At 40.0% G+C, this 17,681-nt stretch overlaps 1 protein-coding gene across 1 annotated transcript; it reads left to right on the top strand.

Annotated features, from left to right (window-relative positions):
- Positions 1-2,373: 2,373 nt before the first annotated feature.
- LOC141500944 (E3 ubiquitin-protein ligase TRIM7-like) lies at positions 2,374-15,413 on the top strand. Its single transcript, XM_074204543.1, has 7 exons — positions 2,374-2,869; positions 7,110-7,205; positions 7,993-8,223; positions 11,185-11,207; positions 12,094-12,209; positions 14,032-14,064; positions 14,360-15,413. The coding sequence occupies exons 1-7, from the start codon at positions 2,732-2,734 to the stop codon at positions 14,875-14,877; spliced, it is 1,155 nt and encodes a 384-aa protein (XP_074060644.1). The 5' UTR covers positions 2,374-2,731; the 3' UTR covers positions 14,878-15,413.
- Positions 15,414-17,681: the final 2,268 nt, after the last annotated feature.

Below are 17,681 nucleotides of genomic sequence, written 5' to 3'. Positions count from 1 at the left end.
AATTGGGGAATGATTGTACAAGTTATGGCATATGAATGTTATGGGGAACTATTGTTCTGTAAGAAAATATGAGAGAAAGGACTTTAGAAAAGCCTGGAAAACCTTGCATGAACTGATGCTGAGTGAAGGGGGCAGAACCAGGAGTACACATTAAAAACAACCTTGTGAGATGATCAACTATGATAGATGCAGCTCCTCTCAGCAGTTTAGTGATTAGGAATAATTCTGAAAGATCTGTTTTGGTAAATACCATCCACATTCAGAGAAAAAAACTATGGAATTTGGATGCAGAATAAAAGTGTACTATGTTCATTTTGTTATGTGTTTGTTCACTTGTTAAAAACATGTTTTTTTCTTTCTCGTGGTTTCCCACTTTAGTTCTGATTCTTTTTTTTTCTCAGCACGACCAATGTATTAATAATGATTGTACCTGTACCACCTATATCAGATTTGTTGCCATGGGGAAGGGAGAGGGAAAGAAGAGAGGGGAAAGAAGAGAGGTAGAAAAATGTGGAACTCAATTGCTTACAAGAAGATCTGTTGAATACTATCCTTACATGTAATTGGAAAAAAGTAAAATAAAATAATTTAAAAAAAAGAAACAGTTTGCCTTTAGAGATAGGACTGGTGGCTCCCATTGAGAAAACTGTAACTTTCTTTTCTTGGCACTTTCCCTGGAGTCATCTCACCCTATTCTTGAGTACCTGATTTTCAAAGCTTTTTTTTTTTTTGGAGGGGGGGATTGAGGTATAATGGTATTAATTAGGGAAATCCTCTGCATGTAGTCTTGTCCTGGTATAACCCATATTTAAGTCTTGACCTTTGGTTCCTCCTGGTCCATCAAGTTCCAAGAAGGTGGGGAGAGAACTCGAAGCAGGAAATAAGAGTCTCTGATATCTAGGATTGAGAGGAAAGAGAAGAGAGGAGAGGGGAGGAGAGGAGGGCAGTTGTGTCTTTATATCTTTAGGGGTTTCAGCTAAATTAATCTGAACCTGTAGATTGGTCTAAGAGTTTGTTAAAAAGGTAGAGTTCTCCCTAAGAAAATCAGAGCATATATACCCAAGGTAGGTTAGGAAACTTTCTTTTTAAAAAAAAAATTATTTAAGGCAACGGGGTCAAAGTGACTTGCCCAAGGTCACATAGCTAGGCAATTATTACGTGTCTGAGGCCAAATTTGAACTCAGGTCCTCCTGACTCCAGAGCCGGTGGTTTATCCACTGTACCACTTAGCAGCTCTGAAACTACCTAACTTTCTCCAGAAATTCTAACATTGGTCTTCAGGCAAATTGTGTGGTCAGATAGACACTGTGCCCTCCCTCTTGAGGAATGAAGGGCCAACCTATGATTTATAGGAGATATAAAGTCATCATGTCTCTCTAACAGCTATGTAATTATAATAAGTACTTTTTTCTAGGGGGAAAAAACTTCATATCAGCTATGCAGTCTATGAAATAAAAATTCTTCTGCCCTCTGTTGTCCCTTATTGAGACTTTTAGGTCCTGAACAAGTATTGCTGGTTGCTGGGAGGTCTGGGTCATTTGGAAAGAAGAGGGCTTCCCTCTTGGCAGGGTAAAAGGTCTCCCACAATTTTTCCTCTAGGAGAAACCCACTGTGACACTTTCCTGTCTAGAACCTGGGCTGAAGGAAGCAAGTTGGAGAAAATTCTGGGAGTCTGAGACAGGCATCCTAGAGACTTTGAGGGAGTAGGGAAGACCACAGAATCTTTCACCCTTAACCCTCCTCACCCATCATTTTAGCACTTTAAATGGGATCTCAGACAAGACCTGTCCTCTCTCTTAGATCCAATTTCCTAATTTGTAAAAAGAAGAGGCTAGATTAGAAGATCTCTAAAGCATCTTCCAGCTGGAAATCCCATCTACAACACACTACCACTTCCTTTTGCTTTTCCCTTTTCTTCTTGGTTCTCTCTCTCTCTCTCTCTCTCTCTCTCTCTCTCTCTCTCTCTCTCTCTCTCTTTGTCTCTCTGTCTCTCTGTCTCTCTCTCTCTCTCTCTCTCTCTCTCTCTCTCTGTCACAAGTCACAGGCAAAGAGTTGGAGACAGAACATTCCCTGGAGAACATTCCCAGAACTAGAATGTCAGAGAGCATGTTCAGGAGACAGCAAAGACCAAGAAGAGAAGCCAAGGATTTAAAAAAAAAAGACTTTTGATTAAATCTGAATGCATCATTGAGCATATGATTCAGGCAGAATTTCTGAAAGTTTTGGCGGTTTTGCATTTCCTGTATGCTGATATCAATGGTTATTTCCTCTGTCCTAGGGGTCTAGGGTTCATTACTTGTTTTTTTCCACTTAATCACATGAAAGAGTCAGCCAATCAGTACCTGGATGAATTTCCCCAAAGCTCTCCCAACAGCCTGCACTGCGGATTGCACTGCCATTAGGGCAAAGTTTAGTTCTGTGAATCCCCTTTAGACTGTTAACTTCATCAGGGAAGACCCTGGGCTGCTTGGGGAAGGCTCCAACATATGTTGACCTTTTAGCAAGAGGAAGCCACTTGTCTTCTTGGTGCCTGATACTTTTCAGATCCATCGATCTTGGACTATGTGGACATAGCTTTTGCCATATGTGCATTGCCACATGTTGGGGGGAAGCAGGAGTGACCTTCTGTCCACAGTGCTGAGGGACCTTTCTGCAGAGAGCTCTTTGACTTAAATGCCAGCTTGAAAACTTGGTGGAATCACTGGTCTGCCAACCCTGGCCCTAGACAGCAATGGAATTTCCAGATCAGTTATGTACCAAACATAGGGAGGCCTTGAAGCTTCTTTGTCAGGAGGATCAGAGGTCTACTTGCATGGTGTGTCATGCCATCTGTGACCAGACCAAAGATGAAGCTGTCAAGGACTGCCTAGTAAGTATTATGTCAGATACCAGGGGAAATTTCCTTGGTCTGTCTTGAGCATGGATGTAGAGGGAACATTTATTAAGAACTTAATGTCTTGCAAGCACTGTGCTGAGGTGGACCCCTGGATAACTATGGACTTGGTCAACTTCCTTAGCTTATTAGGATCTTTACTGCAACAACTAAGTTTCTGAAATATTCAGAAAAGAACATTCCCTCTCCAATTTATATGGCATGTCTAAATTAAAATTCAGAGGACTAGCTCTGGAGTCAGGAAAATCTGAATTCAAATTCTGTCTCAGACACTTACTAGCTGAGTGACCTTGGCAAGTTTTACTTAGTCTCTGTCTACCTCAGTTTCCTCATCTATAAAAAAGGGGATAATAGCAATACCTATCCTTCTCCCGCTATGGCTTTTGGTTTTGATTTTGGTTTTTATGAGAAATAAAACTTACAGGGAATAATAGTGACGCCTTCTTGAAAATGAATAACTCTCCGCGGTACATCCTGAAACCACTTTTGTGGCTGGCCACATACTCCTTTGATTAGTTCTTGGCCCTTCCATGCATCCAAGCACAAGCTCTCTTCCATACTTCATTTTGAGACTTTCTTAGATTCAGGAGAACATGTGTGTATACACATTCTCACGTCTGTGTTTTATCCGATGAAAAATGATATTATTCATTAGGTGACTTTCTGTTTTTATCGTCTTAAAATAGAGGGCAGGGTAGCACTTATATTTTCAGATATGACAGCTATCGGGTACAGTAGATAGAATGCTGGGTCTGGCATCAAAGAGACTTGTAGCCTCAGACACTTACCAGCTGTGTGATCCTGGGCAAGTCACTTTTACCCTGTTTGCCTCAGTTTCCTTATTGGTAAAATGGACTGGAGAAGGAAATGGCAAACTATTCCAGTATCTCTGCCAAGAAAATCCCAAATGGAATAATGAAGAATCAGAAACAACCAAAAACAACTGAAGAACAAATCTTACAGGGTTGTTTTGAGACTCAAATGAGTTAATACTTATAAAACATTTAGGACACAACAGGTGCTTAATAAATATTCCCTTTCTTCTTGAGTAGATAGGTGGTATATTGATTAGAGCACTGGATTTGGATTTAGGAAGAAGTAAATTCAAATTCTGCCTAAGACATTTAATAGATATGTAACTGGGCAAATCATTCAACTTCTGTTGATCTCAATTTCTTGATTTGTAAAAAAGGGAGAATAATATCACTTATACCCACTATATTCACCGCAAGTTATTATAGGATCAAATTAGGTTACCCAGGTAAAGGCTTGCAGATCTTAAAGCTATCTATGTAAACACTGGCTATTTCTCCTTCTCCTCCTCATTATAACCCCTGATTCCTCTATAGAGAAAAAAAATTATCACAATTTTAGAAGTTGTTATTTAGATTTGCAAACAAAACTCCTTTCATGAATCATTCTTCTACAAATGTGCCAATGCAGCACTATAACTAGTGTCTCAGTGAATCATCTGGCACTGTGAAATTTAGTGATTACATCATAGCCACATAGATTGTATTGAACCAAAGTGGCAATTCAGCCCGATGGGACTGATGCAGAGAATTATGAATGCAGAAAATTTATAATCAGGAACAAATTCTGTAATCTTTAATTCTATTAAATCTTATCAAAGGGTGGAAGAGTCTTTGCTCTTGAGATGTAAATTGACTCCTATTGTTTTGTTGTCAAATGAAACAAAGATACAAAGTTTACTCATTGAATTCAGTTTTTTTTTTGTCTTAACATGATGATCTTACTCTTAGTGTCCTCTCTATTTCAAGTGAAGAAATATTAGGCCAGACACTATGCTATTCCCAACCCCCAGCTTCCAACCTTTTGCCTGGTTTTGGTCACAGTAGTGGGGAGGGATTTCCACTTTTGTCCTCAGTGCCCATTGATGCTGGTGTCATGCTGACTTTAGAGGTCATGCACCTTGGGACAGGGAGGACCAGTATGTTGCTTTCCATTGGAGAATACCTGACCCAGGTGCTAGACCACTCCCCAAGTGCCACTCTTTATCCAACTTATTACAGAAATGTATTTTAAAGGAAGTTCCACCCCTTCTGGTTTCTTCTTCACTCTACCTTCCACCCTGCAGGATGTCTGCATCTCTCTTTCTTTCCTAGGCCATGTGTTCCCATGCTAGGACCTGGTGTTTCACCATGGGCACTATCTCTCTGTCTGTCTGTCTCTCTTTCTCTCTCTCCTCCTCTCTCCCTCAAACTTCACCTAACCTGTCCTCAAGATGCCTACTGATTTCCTAGGAGGTTTTTTTTTTTAGGTTTTTGTAAGGCAAACAGGGTTAAGTGGCTTGCCCAAGGCCACACATCTAGGTAATTATTAAGTGTCTGAGACCGGACTTGAACCCAGGTACTCCTGACTCCAGGGCCGGTGCTTTATCCACTACGCCACCTAGCCGCCCCTCCTAGGAGTTTTAATCTATGTACTTTGTAATATTTTATAATAAATCCTGAACAGTTTAAAAATCTTAGGGAGCATGTGAATTCTTTCGTTTTTCAGGAATCCTTGATTTCTATCTTATTTGTCAATTCCAAATCCCATTAGCATCAGCATCAGGAGTGGATCTGCCATCAGGTACCTTGGCAAATTACCACACCTTGTCTGGGGCCTTAGCATTTTCTTTATAAAATGAGACAAATATCCTATCCTAGCCTCACTTTTTGAATTTTCTCTATTAGACTTTGTCAGCCAGTACCTTTATCTTTCCTCTCCAACTTTTCAGTTTCCTTTTGTGTGTTGTCTTTCTCAATTAGAATGTAAAATCATTGAAGGCAGGGACTGTCTAGCTTTGTGCTTGTTATTTGTATGCACAACACTTACACTGTCTGGCCTAATGTTTCTTCACTTGAAATAGAAAAGAGACTAAGAGCAAGATCTTTATGTTAAGACAAAAAAAGCTGAATTCAATGAGTAAACTTTGTATCTAGAAATTACCATCTTATAAAGTGTGCACATTGATCTCTTCATAGTCTGTACAGTAAAGCCAACTTGTACATTAATTGACCACTCAGAGTTCTAACCCAATTCTTGACTCCAAATTGAATGCATTTCTTGCTTTATCTGGTTGGAAGATCTAGACTACATCCAGATGAGAAGATAGTGGGAAACAAGAATAGAACAGGAGCACAAAACACGAATAGAACAGGAACACAGAAGATAGACTATGGTAGAAAGCCTGGTTACATTGTGGTAGAGAAAGTATGTGGTCCCACGAGGAGAAATTTCTAACTTCTTGGATGGGTATAATGAGAAAAAGCATGTACATAACATATATAGGTATATACACATGCATGTGTGAGTCTGTGTGTGTGTGTATGTGGGGGTGGGGGAGAAGCTAGGTGTCATAGTGGATAGAGCACTGGGCCTGGAATCAAGAGAATCTGAGTTCAAATAAGGACACTTAGTGGCTGTGTCCTTACCCTGGGTAAGTCATAACCTTGTTCGCCTCAGTTCCTCATCTGTAAAATTATCTGGAGAAGGAAATGGCAAAACACTCCAATATCTTTGTCAAGAAAACCCAAAGTTATGGAGAATTAAACATGACTTTAAAATCAACAATATCAACAAACATACAAACATACAAACATTTCATCTCTCCCTTCCTCTCTCTCATTCTCTCTCTCTCATCTTCCTTTCCCTTCCTTCCTTCTTCTTTTTCTTCTTTCTTCCTCTCCCTTTCTTCCCTCTCCCTTCCTTTCCTCTTTCTTCTGTCCTTCCTTCCTTTCCTTCTTCCTTTCTTTCTTTCTTCCTTCCTTCCTTCCTTCCTTCCTTCCTTCTTTCCTTTCCTTTCCTTTCCTTTCCTTTCCTTTCCTTTCCTTTCCTTTCCTTTCCTTTCCTTTCCTTTCCTTTCCTTTCCTTTCCTTTCCTTTCCTTTCCTTTCCTTTCCTTTCCTTTCCTTTCCTTTCCTTTCCCTTCCTTTCCTTTCCTTTCCTTTCCTTTCCTTTCCTTTCCTTTCCTTTTTTTCTTTTTCTTTTTTCTTCTTCCTAGAAGAAACTTCTTATTTTGTTTCATCACATTCAGGTCAGTTTGTCAGACCTCCTTTAGGGATTCAGTCTTCTTTGTAGGAGGACTTTGTGGGCTAGTCACCTTGGCCTCTGACTCAGATAACTGCTAAGGTTAAAAAGTTTATCTGGGGCCCAGACTGGGTGTTGTGGGAGAAACAAAGCTGCCAGATAAACTCAAGTGTCTTCCCTAGGATAAACTCTCAACTCATCTGGCATTGCTGAAGACAGAGAAGGAACGAGCCCTAGAGACAAAGAGGAGGGGGGAGCAGGAGATCCAGGGGATGCTGGTAAGTAGACAATCTGATATGTTTTTCATCAGTCTGAGAGAGAAGGAGCCTCTGGGGTAGCTGAGGAAGAGAAGAAACACTCTTCTTCCAGGTCTTTACCACCTTTCCCCTTTTCAAGTCCCTCAGGACAAATCAGTCCAGTTCCTTTGCTATTAGTTGTAGACAGGGCAGAGCTGCCTTTACAAACTCAAAAGAAAGTGAACAGTATAAGTTTATAGTCTTGATACCTCAAGTTGCTCCACTATCTTCCTCACTTAGACTCATAGAAGCCTAATCAGCGGGAACTTAGAAGGTATGGAATCTAATTTTTAATTTTCAGAAGACTAACTCTGCATTGGATTTAATTGATTTGAGTGAGGAAACTGCAATCCTTAGTCTTCTCAAATATCAAAAGTTGCTTGCTCAAAGTGGAGCCTTGGAGAGATTAGAGATAAACCATTTTATTTCAACATTTATACCTGTACATGTATAGACACACACACACACACACACATATGTGTCTAGGCTCCTAGAAGCAAACTTCTATGATATGGTTTTGGCTTTAAGTGCTTGTCCTCTAGAATTGGATCAATTTGGTCTGTCTCTGGGTTTGTGGTGTCTGTTTTTGATAAGGAAGTGTTGTTTGGGGAGCACCTTTATTCCTTCCTCCCTTTCCCAGAGATTAAAAGAATACTAGGACCCTTCATGCCCCAAGATTATCCCTATAACCTAAACAGGGCAGTCCTAAAGAGTCCTAAGAAGGATTCTTGATTTGGAGGAGCCTGGTCTTCTCTCCTCTTTTCCCTAGAACCTAGTAAGTGTGGAGATGCAAAAGGTGGCAGGCAGCTTCAACAAAATGCAAGAGTTTCTGAAAGACCAAGAGAAATTCCTGATGTTCCAATTGGAAGAGCTCAACAGAGACATCACTGAATGGAAGGAACAATTCACCACACAATTTTCCACCAAGTTGTCACATCTCAATGACCTCATGGCTGAACTGGAAGAACAACACCAGCATCCAGTACTGGTACTGTCAGAGGTGAGGGGAAAGAAGGAGGCTTAGGTTCTGGTGGGAAGGCCTTTGGAAGCATGGCTTAGTGCAAGAAAAGAGACTCTAGATCTAGGATGGAAGGGGAAAACTACAAGAGGAGAAAGAAGCAAGAATTAAAGGATCTCCAGCAAGAGTCTTGCTTCTGAGTCTTGGGCTCCTTTTCCCTCCCTTTGTTCATCCTTTTTTTCATGATTCATGATTATTTTAATCTTCACTCATAGAGAAAGGAATTTAAGGTGCAGATTACTTACAATTGAGGTTGGTTCATCAGTTCCCATTTTTCAGTCAATATAATTTAATTTATTTCAGCAAAAATTTATTCAATGTCTTCTAAACACATTATGTTAGACCACACAGAAAAAAAATACATACCCCCCTGCCCTTATAGAGCTTACTTTCTCCTAGGAAGAATATAAGATGTGTATGTAATTTCAGGTAGGAGTATTTGCCCACAAGAGAGTAGCCATTAAGATTCTATCTAAGCCACTTACCAGCTGTATGATACTTGATAAGTCCCTTAACTTTTCTGTGCCTCAATTTCCTCATTTGTAAAATGAGAAGGTTAGACTTGATGGTGTTCTTCCAGCTCTAAATCTATGAGGCTATGAATGTGGGTAGGGTGAGCATCAGGAAAGACCTCTTCTAGAGGGGTGAAATCTAATCAGGATTCAGGATTCAACAGAACAGAGAGAGTTCCTTGAGATATTTTATTCAGTCTTTCATTCATGCTCAATTTACCCCAGAGAAGGAAGGTTTCTATCCTCTTAATACCATTTTCATTAATCTGATTTCTGGTAAAATCCCTCAAAGTGATCTTGTATCCATTCAACTTGTACCTCTATATCTATGTCTTTAGTATTCTCTGTCATCCTACCACATTCTCTATGGTCATCCATATAGGTAGCTCTCTTCCTTCAAGAGTCCTGAATGCTTATTTCATTCTTTGTCTCATTAGATTCTATCTTGGGTTATTTCAAGATATCTCTACTTCTGCTCTGCAGACTGACCACCTTGGATCTACCATATTGCTCCCCGATGTCTTTTTAAAACTATTTAATCATCCATCCCCCTCATTCCTTGATACCTTTTGGATATCATGTCCAAACCCTACCCAAATGGATCCAGTATACATTATTTTTTATATGGAAACAATAAACAAAAAAGTAGTTAAGAATTCTTGTTTTATAGTTCTCTTTCCTGGTTTCTGCATTTTAGCATGGACAACTGAGATGTCTCTCATTCAAAACAAACTTTCTTTAATTCCAGGTCCTTAGTTATTTAATAGTTATTCTGTATTATCACAGCATTTTGCTTCCAGCTGAATCCCTGGATTTACCTTCCAGGGTTAAAGAAGTGATACATTGTTCCTCCCCTCACTGCCCCCCGCCATTGCCACCCCAAAAGGAGATAGAAGATTTCATTTGTCTTTGGAGTCTTTGTCTTTGGGTATTCCTTACCTTGTCCTTATGTATAAACATCATTCTCTCAAACTCACCATGTCCAAATAGCATACATTATCTTTACCTTTTCTTTTTTTCCCAACTTCCCTAGGGCAATTGGTTGGCACAGTGGATAGAGCATTGGCCTTCGAGTCAGAAGGACAGGAGTCCAACCTCAGACATTTACTAGTTGTGTGACCTTGGGCAGGTCACTAAACCCTAATTGCCTCCCATTCAGAGCCATCTCCAGTTGTCCTTCTTTTCTGACCACTGGACCCAGATGGCTCTGGAGAAGATAGTGAGGCTGGTGACTTAGCACAGCGGCCCCTCACTCAAATCCAATTCATGTGTGCTTGTCATGGTATCACCTCCCTGATATCATGGTCTTCTTTGAGAATGAAGGATAAGCATTATTATTATTATTATTATTATTATTATTATTATTATTATTATTATTATTATTATTATTTCCCGGCTTCCCACTTAATTATCGAGGGCCTCGCCATTTTCCCAACCCTCAAACTCACAATCTGGGCATCATCCTTGACTCCTCAATCCCACTCATCCCACATATTCCATTTGTTGTCAGATCCTATTATTTCTCCTACTTAGTATATTTCAGAAATAGCACATAGTTTACTACTGTACTAGATCATGATTCTCCCCCACACTCTTACAGTTAAACATTACAGTAACTATTTGCCCTGTCACAAGGCACTCCCAACTCCAGGTCATTATCCACTCAGCCAAAAATAGTTTTCCTAAAGTACAAATCAGATCATGTCACCCCCTACTCAATTAAAACTGTAGTGACTCCCCTTTACTTTCAGGAACCAATATAAAGTTCTCTCTTTGGTGCCTGTAAACTTCACAATATGACCCCTTCCTATCTTTACAGACTTCTTGTGCTTTATGCCCTTGCATTTCTTCTGTGATACAGCCAGAGTGGCCTACTTGCTCTCTCAATGCACTGTCTCCTTATCTGTTAGTTGCCTAGCTTTCCTACAAGTCTCAACATAAATTTCATTTTCTACAAAAGGCCCTTCCTGATTTCCCCATCTGTTAGAGCTTTTTCCCTCTAAGGTTCCCCCATCTACTCACACATGTCTCTCCTATGTTCTGCCTTCCCTCTCTTCTTCCCTTCTTCCATCTCTCTCCTTCTCCACTTCTTCATCTCTTCCCTTCCTCCCCCCTCCCTCTCTCCTACCTCTCTCTTCCCCTCCTCTCCCTCCCTCTTTCTCCTTGAGTTCCTTGAGGTAGAGACTAATTTCATCTTTCTTTGTAGCCCAAGACAATACAGTCTGCACATAACAAATATATAATAAAATGCCTGTTTACTGGTTGTCTATGGAGTCAGGTGTTTTCTAAACTAAGTGTGACCAAGAGATACCATTCTGATCACACTTCAGGAATAGCATAATAGGCACAAGAGATGGGGCATTGTATGGGAGGGTGGGTCTCTGTTTTTCTCCATAGATATTGAGTCGCCTTCTTCTTCCCTCTTTCCTAGGACACTGGAAACATATTATCCAGGTAGGAGGAGCCCTTCCTTCATAACATCATCTCCATCTTCAAACCAAGCTTGGAGGCTCTATTCAATAATCTTATTCTTTCTCCTCATTAGACAGTGGCTTCCCCACCCTCAGTGCCTTAACTAGAATAGGATACCTGAGGCTTTGCCTCAGGATGAAGAGTTTAGGGGATGCTCATGACACTTTTATTGGGAGAACTTTTCTGTCCCTATTCATTCAGTAGAAAACTCAGCTTGAAGCTTATTTTCTCTTCTCAATTATCTCCAGGAGATCACAAGTTACTTTTTTGCCCCAGGTAAAAATAATGAATAAATAAAAAGGGGGTTTTAAGTATTCACTATATGTCAAACTATTGAAAGCTAATGACATCTATACCCATTCCTTGCTAGGTCATGGAAATTATTAAGAATTAGCCTTGAATCCTTTCTCTTCTGGAACCTGGGGCAGTAGCATGAAAATCCTTTTTTCCTGAGTTGGTCAGATCTAGTGAGAGGATAATGTGGTTAAACACAATCTCTTGTAAGAAGGAACATGAAAAACTCTTTCCAAGGGTATAGAAACAATCAGTAAAATATTGCCATTGGTGACCTCCCTATCCATTGATCACTCTCTTTCCCCCATGAATGGATCCTTCATTACCTTGTGTGCCAACTTCCTTCGAATCATATATACACTCTTTTTTGAACCATCTGGAACCTTAGTAGGATATTAACCAAGGAAAAGAATATTTCTTTCAGAGGGAAAACATTGTCCAGGAGGAATAAAATAATTGGCCTACTATAGATCCTACTGGAAGACTGGAGACCTAGGACTATTCATTTGCTCCCAGTCTTCTGGTAGTACACAGTCTTGGGCTCCAGAAACTCCTAGCACCATCTGTTTTCCAGGGCTGAGATACCAATGCCCACATACCCTAAGGCTATGCTCCCAGAACTGAGAGACAGAATCCAACACCTCTCTGGAAAGAGTTGGGTCTTGCAGAAGATGATGAGACGATTCACAGGTCAGAAGGAAGACTAGAATACTGTATGACCCAGGCTCGTGGATTGTGTGTGTGTGTGTGTGTGTGTGTGTGTGAGAGAGAGAGAGAGAGAGAGAGAGAAGGGGGGAGGGAAGAGGTGAAGAAGTGGAGAGGGAGAGAGACAGAAGAAGGGAAGAAGAGGGAAGACAGAACACAAGAGAGACATGTGTGCGTATGTGTGTTGATATATTAGATTATATTTCTGTGTGAGATTTTGATTGAGTAGGCATATATATATATATACACACATATACACACACATATTTCTAGTCTTAAAGAGTTGAGTATATACTCAACTCTTTAAGACTAGAAAGTAAAATCTAATTTGGTAGAGGAAAATTCTCACTAGGAGCTCCTTTGACTGGTAAAATCTCAGATCTAGTCTCTATCTGTAAACACTCCTAACTCAACAGATGAAAAAAATTGAGCAAGGTCCCAGAAAGTTAAGTAACTTGCTTAAAGTCACAGATAATGAGCATCAGAGATAGCATTTGAATCCTGAGTTAGAGTTCCCACTGTACAATATACATACATACATATATATATATATAAACAGTTACACATATAAACATATCCATATCACCCATATATACACATATATGTAATTTCCCACAGCACATATACAGATATAAAGTTTTGTATAAACCTATGCATGCATGTATTATATATATAAAATATATAGCATATATATGGGCACATATATACATGTATATATATCATATATTTTATATACCATGTAAATACATATGTATGTGCATATCTGTATATATCCAATCTCCTCATGGTACAGAGTATACATACATGTATGTGTTCACATGTATACACATATATGGTACAGTAGAAGGAGCACTAGCTCTGGACTTTGAGGATCTGAGTTCAAATGCTACCCCTGATGATTATTCTCTGTGGGACCTTGGGCAAATCACTTAACCTCCCTAGACCTTATTCAATTTTCTCATCTGGAAGATGAGAGGCTTGATTAGAGAGATTCAGAAACCCTTCCATCTGGAGATCAATGATTCCATGACTATTAGCACTTTCATTTCTTAATTGAGAGCTTCTGAGTTAAACTTAAATGTTTGCTCACTTCTGGACAAAACTGAACCTGTTGTTCAGAGGTTGTAACCAGATTGGCATGGCATCTCATTCATGGCCAAAATCACAGCTGATTCAAATTACTATTAAGATTTAAGCCAGGGGCAGCTAGGTGTCATAGTGGATAAAGGACCAGCCTTGGACTCAGGAGTACCTGGGTTCAAATCCGGTCTCAGACACTTAATAATTACCTAGCCGTGTGGCCTTGGGCAAGCCACTTAACCCCATTTGCCTTGCAAAAATATATAAAAAAAAGATTTAAGCCAAAGGATTTTTTGGAATTGACCTGTGATTTCACTGGTTAAGGGAGATCTTTGATAAGGAATTTTCTCATCTAACATAAGTAAATGGCAGACATGTCTTAAATCCTGTCCCTGAGACTAGCTTTCCATCCATTTTGCCATAATGATCCTAACCTACAATCAAATTTGGGTATGTTTGCTTGAAATAGAGATACTTAATCCTTTGCTCATTTTTAGGTAAAAATTTGTTACGTACTTAGAGGCCTGTGATTGTGGTTGTATGTTTCTGATTGTGTCTGATTATATGTGATTGTGAGTGATAGTATAAGATTAACTGGATTTTATGGATTTCATGTGACTGTTTGTTTTATATGCCTATTTGAATTTTTTATAACTAAATCTAAAAACATGAGTGAAAAGACAAAATGGAAGGATATCATTTCTCTCTCTCTTTTTTTTCCTCCTAGAGCATCTTCAATCAGAACTGGAGAAAAGGAAAGGTGGGTGAATGGTAATGTCCTTGGTTAAGAGAGTATATTGCAGTCCTTCTGTATATTATCTATTTGTTCTGTCACTGAGAGTAGACTGGGGAGGAAACTGAACAAGGAAGATGCCTGGGGGCCATGAACTCCCTACTTTCTTCAACTCTAACACCATCTTTTTCTCCTTCCCACTTTTCCTAATTTCTCTTCCCCTTCTCTTTCTGCCCACCCCCTCCCTCCCTTGCCTCCTTCCTCCCTTTCTTTTCCATATCCTCTTTCTTCACCCTTTTTCCTGGTCCTTGCTCTCAAACAGTGGTGCTGACTCTAAATCCAGACACAGCCAACCCTCATCTGTTCATCTCCCCGGATCAGAAGACCGTGTACTTCAGGGAAACCCCACAGAAGTTATTCTACAGTGCTGAGAGATTCGACTCCCATTTCTGTGTGCTAGGCCAGGAAGCCTTCAGCTCTGGGAAGCATTGCTGGGAAGTGTGTGTGGGAGTGGGCTCAATGGAAGGCTGGGCTGTTGGGGTCTCCAGGGCCTCAGGGAGAAGGAAGGGGGAAATTAATTTTATCCCCTCAGCAGGGATCTGGGCTATCCAGATGCTGAAAGGGCGTTATGAAGCTCTCACAGAACCAGAGACTCCACTGACTCTAAGCAGTCCCCCTAAGAGGCTGGAGGTCTCTCTGGATTATGAAGGGGGAAGCTTAACTTTTTCAGATGCAGAGACAGGAACTCTCATCTTCACTTTCTCAGTGGATTTCTTTGGGGAGATCCTCCCCTTCTTTTGGCTTTGGGGCCAAGGGGCCCAGATCAGTATGAATCCCTGAGTTCTAGGAATTTTCTTCCCCCAGGGCCTTAGTTTTTCTCATCTGTCAAATGAGGAATATGTGAGTAGGAGGCAGGAACTGATCCTTTCCAGTCCTACCATTCCAAGCCTTCCCTCTATAGGGCAAGTACTTGTAAACTATGTCTCTAAAATGCTAACCAGAGGGTTTCCCTCTACATACTTCCATTCATCCTAAATCCTCTGAAGAACCATCTTTTCTATTATCATTCACCTTCACGTGTTCCGTCTTTATCATTTTATATTCTCCCCTTTCTTTCCACATCTATATATCCTTTTTTTTCTTTTGTTATTTTCTCACATACATAAAAATCTCATTCTCCTGTTTTGTATACTTTTAATCCTCTTTCCTCATTATAGCCATCCCCTCTTCTCACTCCTATTTCTCACCCTGGACTGGGAACTTGCTATTTTTTTTCAGGTTTTTGTAAGGCAAATGGGGTTAAGTGGCTTGCCCAAGGCCAAGGCCAGTGCTTTATCCACTATGCTACCTAGCCACCCAGAACTTGCTATTCTCTATCTAGCACTTTAAAGGGTGGGGGTGGGTAGATGGGGTGGGAGGGGTTAGGGGAGGGGAGGGATACATCACTAAATTCTAAGGATTTTGAACTGAAAGTAACCTTTGAGATCATCTAGAACATGAATTCTTTCCTTTTAAAAAAATGTTTATTATGTACCCTTTTGGCAGTCTGGTGAAGCCCCTGGACTGTTCAAAATGATGTTTTTAAATGCATAAAAATAAAATACATAGTATTTTGAAGTTATATTGAAATAAAGATGTAGTTGTTTCCTTATGCAAGTTCACAGACTCCTTGAAAACTTTCCTCACACCCCCCTGTTAAGAACCCTTAATTCTGGATTAACTCATAATCTTACAGCTAGGGAAACTGGGATATAAAGAGTGTGTACCTTACCTTAGATCATACAGATGACAAAAGGTAGAACTAGAATTCACCCCCTCACCCTTTGATTACAAATTAAGGCTTCTTTCCACTAAAACAAGCTTTTAAAGATACAGAATAATTTTTGGAAAAGGGAATGAACATTCAGATAGGATCTTTGGGGAGTGACCTCTTTTCTGGTAAGTAATGAACCACTTATTAGGAAACAGGGTTAAAGGAGAAACTGAGTGTTCACCATCTTCAAAGTGTGTGTATGTGTGTTTGTGTGTGTGTGTGTGTGTGTGTGTGTGTGTGTGTGTGTTTCCTTCTGATCTGGGGAGAGCCAGATTCCCTATTTCTGGTTTCCAGAATTGTAAGGAGAGTTATGATTGTTGCAAAGGTTTATTTCCTTTTCTAGGAAATGAAATGGGGATGGAAGATGGATTGATGATTCCTTTCGACTGAAAAGCCTTTGTTTCTCTGGTGTTTTCTTCCTGGACACTTCCTCTAGTTCTCAGGCATGAGGAGGGGCCTGGTCAGTCCACTGTGACCTTGGGTTTTTGTTTCTCAGCTCAGGGAGGAGAGTTGGGGAAATAGAAGCTCTTGGCTGTTAGTTTTTTAATTTCCCTGGACACTCCTTCACATGATCTAAGTCTCTGGACCTGGAGGCACGCCATAGCTTGATTGATCCAAGCTTGTGACCCAAAGAGAACTCCCCAGGAATTTGGCTTCAATATCCTTCTAGAGTCTAAACTGTGAAGCTAGCTGGTATGTCATGGGCTTCAGCATCCTCAACTGTCTTGGTCCATCTTGGATTTTATCGCCACCTGGTGAACAAATGTGCACATAACATCTTTGCCATCTCTCAGTTGAGCCAGAGTGGAAGGTTATAGAATCAGATCCAGATCGAATCTTAGAGGACATCTAGACTGACTCTCTTGTTTTATGTGGAGGGAAACTGAGGTCTTGAAAGGGTCCCTTGTCAAAGGTCCCAGGAGAAACCTGGGAATTCAGAAGGAGGAAAAATTAAACTATTCTATTGATAAGAAAAACGAAAGGATGGGACAATAAATAGGAAATGAGGCATGATATGATGTGTAATCATTAATATTAGTGGTATAGCTGCTTGCTGATTAACCTTGAATTTGAGGTAGAAGTAAAATCCTTAGCTATTGGTCTTTAATTCCCTGTGTTAATTGTGATAGCTATAGCTATCCCCAAATAATCCCCACCTCCCTTTGGACATTTGGATGCTTTCTTCCTACTTGTTCTGAAGTTCAGAGAAATTTATCGCTCTCCCTCCCATCCACCCAATGCAAAGTTTTTATCTTTTCTCACACATTTTCAATATCTCCCTCTCCAGTCTTGTCCCCTTCATCTCTGTCCTTCCTTAGACTCCTTTTATTTTCCCTTCAAATAGAGACAGTGTCTTAAACATATTTTGCACATATTAATGTATTTTTATTAAGCTGAAGTGTGTATATGTAAGTCATTTTTTTGGCAATAAAACAAAAATTCATTTTTTGGTAAAAAAAAAATCCTAACCCTAACTTCCTCCCACCTTTTTAAGGCTAGTCTATTTCTTTCTTTGCTTTCATTGTTGAACTTTCCCCATTACTATTCCTTTACTCCTATACCACTGGCAGCCTAGATTCTAGATGAGGTCTTGGTGTTAATGAAAATCTTCTCTAAAAGATCAGCTTAATTGCCAAATTCAAACTTTCTTCTCTCTGTTCTTTCTCTTTGATCTTAGTTGTATTTGAGACCCTGTCTCCAACTCATATTTCTCGGCTCCTTGAATTTCCTTTTTTATCTCACTTCATTATCTTGGTCCTCCAAACTTTTTTTCTTTTCTATCCCTTTTATTAAGTTCTTCCTCCTTTTTCTCTATAACTATTGATGTTCC

This window comes from Macrotis lagotis, chromosome 1, assembly GCF_037893015.1.
Source record: "Macrotis lagotis isolate mMagLag1 chromosome 1, bilby.v1.9.chrom.fasta, whole genome shotgun sequence".
In the NCBI taxonomy this organism is placed as follows: Eukaryota; Metazoa; Chordata; class Mammalia; order Peramelemorphia; family Peramelidae; genus Macrotis; species Macrotis lagotis.
This window is presented reverse-complemented; position numbering and strand designations above follow the sequence as displayed.

What these genes read in the sequence shown, in the direction of transcription:
- LOC141500944 (XM_074204543.1), top strand. Translation starts at nt 2,732, where the DNA reads ATGGAATTTCCAGATCAGTTATGTACCAAACATAGGGAGGCCTTGAAG. An exon ending in GATGATGAGACGATTCACAG is followed by an intron (nt 12,210 to 14,031) that starts GTCAGAAGGAAG and finishes TTTTCCTCCTAG; the next exon opens with AGCATCTTCAATCAGAACTG. An exon ending in AGAACTGGAGAAAAGGAAAG is followed by an intron (nt 14,065 to 14,359) that starts GTGGGTGAATGG and finishes GCTCTCAAACAG; the next exon opens with TGGTGCTGACTCTAAATCCA.